Below are 10,546 nucleotides of genomic sequence, written 5' to 3'. Positions count from 1 at the left end.
AACCTTTACAGCAGGGAGTAGTTAGAAATGCAGGAACGATGCATAGCACATATCAAGGAAGGCCTGATAAAACTGAGAAGGATGCCAGCAGCCTTAGGGTAACAGAGGTTGTTTGAAGAAAGAATCTTTCAAAAAGCTGAAGTGATATCTAAAGAAAGAAAGTAGGAAAGATGATAACCTTAGGCAGCCTATCTTTAAAAGCACGGTAAGGCTAAAAAAAACCAAAACAACCAACTTCAGGAACAACCAGAAAAAGACACCTAGTAATAAGACTCATAATACATTTTTTTTGCAGGCTCACTGGGGTACAAGAAACCTGCCAGAGTGCCTGTAGAATCTAATTATGATTTGGGTATAAAAAAGCACTGCAAGTCTGGCCACTTCCAGAAGACTGAACCAATTATTTGAGTTGATATTCACTGTGGAACAAATTGAAGTGACTCCCGTGCCAGAACCTTTATGAGGTACTTGTCAGAGGATCTGTCTGAAGTTGAAGTGACTGCAGGAGAGGCTCTATAACAAACTTAAAAACCAAGCAACAACCCACCTCCAGAATAAGACTATCTTTAGCAAAGAGTTTTAAAAGACTTAAAGGAGGAAGTAGTGGAATTACTAACAGGGGTGTGAGAGAGTGATGTTTCAGCTCTGTTCCACTTGCTTAAAAATTTCTTGGTGCCTGAGGCATGGAGAGTGCTGCCAGGCAAAGTAACAAGTTTTCAGAGGAGATGTGGGAACTACGGACCTGTGAGCCTGAAATCATTACAGTGCATAATAGAAACTATAGTAAAGTACAGAATTATGGGATGCCTGGATAAATTATGTACTGGAATCACTATGGCTTTGCAAAGGGAAACTCTATTTTATAAAAGTATTTGTTTCCAATGGAGGAGTCAGCACACACATGGATGAAGGCATTTAATTTGATACACCCTACTTGGATTTAAAAATCTTTAGAGAGGATTCCTCATCAAAGCTTTATAGGGAAAATAAGGAGCTATGGCGTAAGAAGGTGTTTGTGTGACTAAATAACCAGTTTTAAAGGCAAGAGGTTAGGAGTAAGCTGCCAGGTTTTACAATGTAGTCATGAATGAAAACCTGCAGGGTAAATGGTCTGGAGAAACAGGTGAGCACAGAGGCAAAGAAGTCAGTTACTGAGACTGAATTGTTAGGGCAGTAATGGAAAGGGCCAGCTGTGAAGAGTTTCAGAAGGATCTTATAAGACTAAGTGACTATGCCATAAAGCAGCAGATAAACGTCAATGTAGGTGAATGTAAAGTGATACACATGGGAGAAAACCAGTCCTAACTTCACATGTAAAATTACTGAGTTTTAACTGACCACTACCATTATTAATACAGACAGTCTCAGCATCAAATAAAAGATTAGGAATTAATGGGAAGGGAATAGAGAACAAAATAGAATGTATTATGCTACCATATTAATCCATAGTTTGCCCAAACTCCTATACACTGGGTTCAGTGTTTTCATTTAAAAAATGATAGAGATGGTTGAAGAAGGGCAGCAAGCTGTGGAACAACTTCCGTGAGGACTGACACGGGGTTGAGGATTTTTACAGCAAAGTAAAAAATATCTTTACCACTGATTTCAGTGGTCTAGATCAAAACTGATTCCCCAAGAAACATTTAAGAATGTTCTCTGCTTGACCTTTGGCAGTGTTTGGTATGGTCACAGAATGAAATGTCAGTTCTGCGTCTCTTAATCACATCTTTCTCCTGCATCGTTTTGGTAAATCAACTGTATTTGTCTTATTAGCTTAGATAGCAAAGGAAATGAAAGCACTATTCCATACATGATGATAATTACATCACTGCAGCATCCAAAGAAATTCAGATCGATTAAGTCACTGTAGGGATAATAGATTGCATACTTACTCAATACTCATTCTTGAAACCATATCCAAAGTTGTGAAACCTGCTGCCATGAAGTTATTTTTATACTGACCCATTTTTATGGAGTCCAGCCAGTCACTGACTGAAACAAACAAAGGATATTCTGGAACTTCACCAGGTGAATCTGGCATTCTATAAAAACATAATGTAAAGGTTACCAAAGCAGTACAAAATATGACACTTGGTTACTCTGGTAGACAGAAGGCAGAAGGAATGAGAGAGAAGCCTGTGCTGTAAAGGTCAAATCTTAACTGCAGATCTCTTTAACCTGTTGTCTAAAACTTAGAAACCATGTTAGTCTGCCAAGTTACACTACTTAAACAATACATTTTTTTAAAGCTCTGCAGCTCCGTAAAAAAACAAGGAACAGACCTCTCCTACTGTTCTTCTCTTTGTTCCCATAAAGCATTTCTTTACAGATCTTACATCTTCAGGATGACAATAATTTGTAAATACAGTAGCCAAAGTAGAGGACAAACAAAATTTGGCATGAGATAGAATTTAAAAATACTAAAACACCGTGAGATTATTCTAACATTTCTCTCCAAAAAAAAAAACCCCAAATGGCTCCTTATTGCTATACCATTGTGCAATGGGAACACTTTGATAACAGTGTTCAAAACCTAAAAGAAGCAAAAAAATTAACATTTTATATCTTTGCTTTTATATAGAATTACATAGAGTAGCAAATAAAAACAAAGGAGCTAATTTAATCAAATTTCTGTTTCAGTTGTTTTCTTGAATATTATCACAACTGAAACAGGTGGGAAAAAAAAATATTCCAATTTTGGCGCATACATTTCCAGTCTTCTGTTGTGTACCACACTGATGAGGGCTCACAACTTCCATTGACTTTGTACATTTTGTGTAGAGAAACTGTAGAAACAGAATGCAGAAAAAGCACACTGCTATGTATAAAAGCTTTATGATAGCCTCTAGGAGAAAGATGTAATTTATTGAAAATGAAAATTTAGGCAGCAAAAGCCAGACAACATTAACTGAGGGAACATAGCTTATGTATACTGTAGGAAGCGACACACCCTAGTATCTTAACATACTGAGTTTCAACCACACATATTCAAATACATTAAACACACTGATTTTCATTCACATTATCAAAATAACAGAGAGAGACTGCAGGACAGGAGAACATTATTAAGTAGAAACCTCAATTTAATACCTACCAAGGTCCCTTCCAACCCGAATTACTCTGTGACTGTATGATTTTACAGAATAACTGCCAACCTCGTAAGTTAAGAGCAACACAATAATAATTCAGATTGTCTGCATCAAGCATTGCCAGATGAATGGAAAAACTTTCCCAAGCAGGTGAGCTCAATAAGAGCTCGACTGCAAGAAAACAGGGACAGCAAGATACCAGCCTCAATCTTTTCCCTGTTGCTCAGCCCCTCTCCAAACCATATTAAAAAACATCTTAACCCACTGAGGTTCTAAGCAAGACCCACCCGGGCATTGAGAACCCTTTAGAAACACAGTGGGGGTGTCTCCATGAAAGCACCTCTATCTTAAGGTGAATTTCAGCTACTGAAGATAGTGAGGCCACCTGGACCTTCACTGCTTTCAGATGATATCCAGGGACAGTATGGCTTAATAAGCCCACAAAAATTGAGAAATTCTTCCACCACAGGCTTGCTTCTCCTGTGGCTGCATTAATTTCTATAATATTATGAATGGAAAAAACTTTGGACAATACCATTAATAATAATTTTTTTGTGGAATGGTAATAGCACCATCTCTTATTTGGTCATTGTTGCCATTTTTCTGCAGATGAATACAGATTTAACAAGCTAACACATAACTACTTTCTGTAGGGAATTTCTCCTGGGCAGTTCAGGAATTGCTTGGGCACTGTCAGGTGGAGAGACAGGCTGTTGAACAGAGAAAAAATTACAAAGAGAATTACAAAGAGAATACTAGCATATAGGAGAAGAGCCAAAAAAAGCGAACAAAGAGATTCACAAAGATTAAGGATAGACAACACACAAACAGAGCTCAAACAAAAACCAAACCAAAACAAAAAAAAAAAAAAAAAAGAAAAATACCTAATATAACCTGCATGACTTGAGGAAAAAAAAAATGTAATGGAATCATAGAATACCAGGCTGGAATGGACCACAAGGATCACCTGGTCCAGGCCTTCTGGCAAAAGTACAGTCTAGAAAAGGTGGCCCAGCACCCTGCCCAGCTGAATCTTAAAAGTGTCCGATGTTGGGGAATCCACCACTTCCCCGGGAAGATTATTCCAATGGCTGATTGTTCTCATCATGAAACATTTCCCTCTGTGTCCAATCAGAATCTCTACAGGAGTAACTTGTACCCATTGCCCCTCATGTTTTCCATGTGACTCCTTGTAAAAAGGGAGTCTCCATCTTCTGTGTAGCCACCCTTTAAATAATGGAAAACGGTGATAAGGTCTCCCCTGAGCCTTCTTCTCTCAAGGCTGAATAAGCCCTGTTCTCTCAGACATTTCTCATGTGGTGGCTTCCCCGTCCTTTGATCATCTTTGTGGCCCTTTTCTGGACCTTCTCCAGCCTGTCCACAACTTTTTTGCATAGCAGGGACCAAAACTGAACACAGTGTTCCAGCTGTGGACTGACAAGCACTGAGTAGAGTGGGATAATGACTTTCTTGTCTCTGCTGGTGATGCCCTTGCTAAAGCAGCCCAGCATCCTGTTGGCTTTCTTTGCCACAGCAGCTCGCTGTTCACTCCTGTTGAGCTGCTTGTCCGCTAGGACCCCCAGGTCCCTGTCCACAGAGCTGCTCCCCAGGCAGGTAGATCCCAGCCTGTGCTGCACTCCTGGACTATGTTCTCCAAGGTGGAAGACCTTACACTTGTCCTTGTTGAACTTCATAAGGTTCTTTTTAGCCCTCTTTTCCAGCCTATCCAGGGCTATGCAGGGTGGCTCTCCCTTCCAGTGTGTCCCTTTCCCCACTCTGTTTAGTGTCATTGGCAAGTCCTTATACAACAGTTCATTAACAATAAAGCAAACCTTAAAAGAGGCTTAAAGCTATTTGAACCCCCATAACTTCATGAATTTAGAACTTTTCTGCTCTCTCCCACCCCTACTTAATGCCTTAAAACATCTAATGATAGCCACCATCCATTACAAAAAAAAAAGTACCAAAAGAAGTCTTACACAAGTACATCCTCCACTAAGGTATGAAGGGTGCTTGGATTGCGGATCAGTTTGTCTAGAAAGTTGACAATGTCACCAAATTTTGGACGGTGGTTCCTCTCCTTTTGCCAGCAGTGAAGCATTAGTTGGTGAAGAGAAGCTGGGCAACCCATGGGTGCTGGAAGCCTGTAGCCTTCTTCAATAGACAGTATAACCTAAAGAAATACAATGCATACGATCACTGGATATTAAATGCTGAAAGAACAGTGTAAAGTTGACAATTAGAAACCAGTGATAATTAATGGCAGAGGCACCCTCACTTTATGTATTGCTGGGGCTTCACTCAGGAATCAGGACTGGCAGGAGTGAGTGTGACCAGAGGAGATGCGAAGTGTTTTGTAGGCATGTGAAACACAGCAGGCACTTTTTTAGACTCTCTGGACATCCTCTTCAAACAGCCAAGAAAGGAGGAGGAGCGGAAAGAACTAATCAGTATCACCATCTTTTTTACCCACCTGCGGGTTGATGTTGTACTGAATGGAGTCACAGGGCCACAAACGAGCCTTGTATGGCTGCTGCTTGTTGGGATGCTCTAATATTTATGTCCTGACAAAGTGTTAGTGTGTGGCGAAGTGACAATACAGGGTGTTTCAAAAAGATGGACCCAATTTGAAAGCACTATATCGCATTTGTAAGTTTATAAAAAGGTTATAAAAAGGTTAGTAAAACTTGGTAACTCATTAAACTGTAAATTTTTGTGTAACATATTGCCATTGTGAAACATACTGCTTTGAAATTGGGTCCATCTTTTTGAAACACCTTGTACAATCAAGCACTCCAAATGCACACTGCAGTACCTGGAGACTTTACTTGGTGTTTGCTTGCTGTTTCTGCTGATGTTAGAGTATGATTAATTCAGGCAATGTCCCACACACCAAGTTACAGTGAAGCACAACATTATTTTGCACAGCCTGTCTCAGAAACCTGGATGCCCAAGCTGTTTATGACTTAATAGAAATTAATAAAATTGTGGTGTTACCATATACCCTAAAGTGAGTACAACTTTCCGATTCAGCAGATATGGAAAAATGTGTTTGGTCAGGATTTGGAAAGAAACAGATCTGATACCACAGATAAATCATTTGTATGAAAAATTACATTTGATCAGAGTTGAAGAGAGGCTTGTTTTTAGTAACGCCGGTAACAAAAAGCATGGTCTGAAAAGGACATTAGTAGCCCTGTGTGATAGGAGGTAGCAAAAGTGTATAAGGTCCATGAAGAGCTGGCTGGATTCATTCTGTGTAAGATTTTTAAAAAGAGAGGAAATGTTACTAGGTTCTGCACTGAGTGGTGGCAGCAGTGCAGATGATGACAGGAATGACATAGTCAGGACTTCTTTTATATAGAGTAATGGAAAGACAGTAAATGGATGATCAAGAACACAGCTAGGAAAAACCAACCCTACCACACACACACAACTCTTCCACTTAAAAATCCAATCAATGCTAAATGTTCTCTAAAGTACAAATAATTGTATACAAAATTTGTAATAACGCAGTGCACTTATGAGAAACGTACCTACTGCATTTCTACCCATTCTGCTTTAAGGACACATTTATCATTTTCACACCAATATATGTACATACTGCAGACTTATTAATGCAGCTGGAAGGGGGTACATTAAACTGTTTACAGCAAATCAATGTTTTATAGCACTAGCTGTAGCTTCAATATATTACATCTTATTATCCTGGAATATATCCTCGTTCTCTTTTTGAATTCTGAATTAATGTTGTTGGCTCTGTTTAGCAATGCCTAATACTTATGCTGCAAGCATGATGCAAATAAATAAGAGTAATGAAGCTATATTAGGACCTTAGCTCCCCTTCATGGCATGGCAGAGAATGGAACAAGCCTCTTGCAGCTGTACACAGCTGGGCATCTGAGTTTTATAAAATGAAGTGACTTGGTCCTACAGTGTGTAGCCCTCTTATACCCTGACAGAAACACCTATGCGTGAAAAACAAGTGTTTGCAATGTGCCAGGGAACTGGATTTACACAGGGGAAGTTTCAGACCCATCCATGACAGCACCAGGAAGCCGAGGCAACTCCAAAGGCACCATCACTCGCCACAGGGATCTCTGAACATTATGTGCCTGTTGAGAATTGACAGACCCCATACGTACAGATGGGACTGGCCATCCAAATGCTGAGGTGGTATCTAGAGGTAAATTATATGTCAATATATGCATCTAGAGGTAAAATATATGTCAATCTTTCCATTTGCCTTTCTGGCTACTTGTTTACGTCCCTGGGATTTACTTCAATGGTTCAAAATCTGAACAGCCAAAGTGGCTGCCATAGGAAAAAATACCATCATATTGCCTGACAAGTATTTCCTCCAAAGCCTTCCCTCCTAACAATGAATATGCCCCCAGATTGCTCCTGTTACAGACTCAGGAAGAGTGGAATTCAACCCCACGTACATGAAATTTTCATCACAAAACTGTCAAAACTCATGTATTTCAAGTAATTTGTCAAAAGTGGCTTCATAAAACGTAGGTACTTGTTACAATGTGGGGTATACCTTAGTTGATACTTGTCACTGAAGAGGCAATCTTTAGCAGCCCAGAAATGCAGATATTGTAGTCTTTACATTTAGCTGTACCTGTTGCAAATGGTAGGTTCAGAAAATGTAGTTTGTTTTCAAGGCAAAGCGAAAGTTCCTCTACTTTTTTGAGACATATAGCATTTGCTCAACACAACAATAGAGAGTTGATGAGGTTTTCCAGAAATAATCTATTCAGGAAAGTACCCAAAAGCAACTGCAATTTTCCAGACATTATATTTTCTCTGACATACTGTACTTTGCTATATCTTTGAAAAAGAAGTTACAGTGCATTTTGTTTCCTCTCTTGTTCAAAAGGAACATTTCAGTATGAAGAGAAATGCCAGCTGGTACTGGGATAATTATAATTTCTAATTAATACCAGCACATTTTAAAAATATACTGCAAATATTCCCTCATTAGTATCCCTTGTGAGGCAAGTATTATTTTTAGAATCTAAGAAGCAAGAGTAAAGATGTGATAAGTGTCTAATATTGCAATGGGAATCAAGTCTCAAAGGAAGTAAGACAGCTTTTTAGTTCCTTATTTATTTATATATTTATCTACCTATTTATTTATTTGATCTTCTGCTTTGCTACTTGCATAGCACTTATCTCTGAACAGAGGAATTAGATATCCATATACCTAAAAGGGAAGAAGTATCACTTTTTTTTTGGTAATATAAAATAGTACATAATATGTAAAGATTATACATGTTAACATCCTTTAAATGACTTTTCCCTTGCCAGTTTAAGGTTGAAGAAGCACCACATTAATGGTGAAATGGTCTAAACATCTGTATGTACAAGAAGGGTACAGCAACAGCTCTAGCAACTGGCGGAACTCTTTCCACATTGGCAAATCGATGTCCCATCTACTTCAACCTGAAACAATAGCTTAGTTTCTATGCAAATGAAGCCCTGTGTCTGCTAACAAAAAGGCTGATTACTGCTCTCTAGTTCTGGTTTTGTGATGAACACTTGATGGGTATCAAAAGGAGGAAAGCATGCAAATATTTTGTGCTGCCATCAAACACCGAGAAAGAGGCTGTAGGTTTATTTTCAGCTCTGAGTATGGTTAAAACTCTTTAGAAGGTCTTGTGGGTCAGTATTAAGGTGAGTAAAATGGGCAGGGTGTACTTTTGTAAGTAACACTTTTTGACAGGTAAGAATACAATCTATAAGGGCAAGAGAATATGTTTTACAGTTATTATAGCTAGTTATTTCCATGCTTCTTAATGCTTAGGCTTTTATTTTTATAAAGGGGACCATTCTTTTTATATATTTTTGTACACAGATGATATTAAACACTGGAGCCTGTTAAACCCATTTTATCATTTTTGTTTAATGTTACACATTGCTGTCAAGGTGGAGACAGAGTTAATATTGAATATTAATTATGATACCAAAATAATCTGAAAAATACTTTATGGACTTCTGCATGAAATTTATGCATGTTTAGTTTCAAAATAATTTGAAATTGACAAAAATGGCATCTGAAAATTAAGCTGTAATCTTTCTGATAGTTTCATTATTAGCAGTAACATAGACTTTTGCTTTTGAAAGCTAACTGACAGATTTTTTAATGAGACTGAGACAGAAGAAAGTCCAGAGGGACATTGTCCCTGTGTTCTGCTGACATCTGAAAAATCTACCAGGAAGGAGAGGCAGCTGCTCATGCCTCATGATACAGAGCCAATCCTAGGTGCCTGCCAAGTACTTTGATATCTGTGGCTTGAAATAACTATATTAGGGTAAGTTATTTTTATATTAAACTTTCATAAATTTAAGGACTTTTATTCTGCTTGCTGCAGTAGTTTTCTTGCATATTGATTACAATCCATTAAATATATTTTTCTTTTTATTTTTTTGAATATTGTAGTTCGGCAACATGCACTAAATTATACAGTGGCCTCTAACAGGTGTCCCAGTAGGCTTCACTCACAGCTGTTCTACAAACCAAATGCATGGAATATAAATCTTCCTTTCCTCACATGAACATTAGCAAGCCAGGCTCTTTGCACAATCTGTTCATCAGTACACTAGTTTCATTGGAAAGTTCAATATCTCAGCTAATGTTTATTAATTAAGCAATAAGACGTGACAGACTGTGCAGCAGCCCTAATTAATGGACACCTCTGGTGCCTGCCACACATCTAAGAAGTGCATTAATCAGCACCAACACAGGTCGGAAGTGACTTACCACAATAATAAAATGGTCATTTACTTAAACAAGAACATTTCTCAAAGTTAATAACATTTTTAAGCCTCTGCATTATACTGTGTACAGTGTCAAAACATTTATGAGAGGTATTTTCAAATTCAGTTGCCTAAAGTTCAGCTTCCCAATCCCTGCTTAGGAATATAAACAGAGAATGCTGGATTTGCAGAGGTGTTGAGTCTCTCTGTCTTGCCCTGACCTGATGGGTACTTGTGAAGAGCTGCAGTCTCTGGAAATCAGATGGGGTTTACTTAAGATGGCAGGTATGAGTTTAACACCGCCCTTCACATCAGCTGGGGCTCTCTGCTACCTGTGCTGGCTCTGTGTGATTTGATTGAGGGGTCAGACAGGAGACCCTGGTGCCTTCAAACAGGCACCACGCCAGCACTGAACTCACCTCTCCTGGAATTGCCTCCCTTTTGGTAGGGGTGAGCATATCATTGGCTTCTATGTTACACATGTAAGAAGTGAACATTTAACTGGCAGCCACTCAAAACATCACTTACTTAGCCGTGGTCTAAAAAAGTGAATTATTTTCCCAAAGTTGTTGAATTAGAAAAGCAATTTGTAAGGTGGAATGTGAAATAATAGATGCAGCTCTGTGGAGTTTATACTTGGAAAACTTCTGGTACTTCACAAAAACCCACCCAATTAAATAAATATTGCTAAC

At 38.6% G+C, this 10,546-nt stretch overlaps 1 protein-coding gene across 7 annotated transcripts in view; it reads right to left on the bottom strand.

The window, feature by feature from the left end:
• Positions 1-10,546, bottom strand: part of EPHA6 (EPH receptor A6) — a 502,797-nt gene that overhangs the window by 13,756 nt on the left and 478,495 nt on the right. For all 7 annotated transcript variants that reach the window (XM_065076549.1, XM_065076536.1, XM_065076555.1 and 4 more), the window contains 2 exons: positions 5,069-5,262; positions 1,893-2,042 (listed from right to left, as the gene is read on the bottom strand). In XM_065076549.1, coding sequence (XP_064932621.1) covers positions 1,893-2,042; positions 5,069-5,262 — 344 coding nt within the window. The remainder of the gene's footprint in view (positions 1-1,892; positions 2,043-5,068; positions 5,263-10,546) is intronic.

The sequence above is a fragment of the Columba livia genome, chromosome 1 (assembly GCF_036013475.1).
Source record: "Columba livia isolate bColLiv1 breed racing homer chromosome 1, bColLiv1.pat.W.v2, whole genome shotgun sequence".
Classification (NCBI taxonomy): Eukaryota; Metazoa; Chordata; class Aves; order Columbiformes; family Columbidae; genus Columba; species Columba livia.
This window is presented reverse-complemented; position numbering and strand designations above follow the sequence as displayed.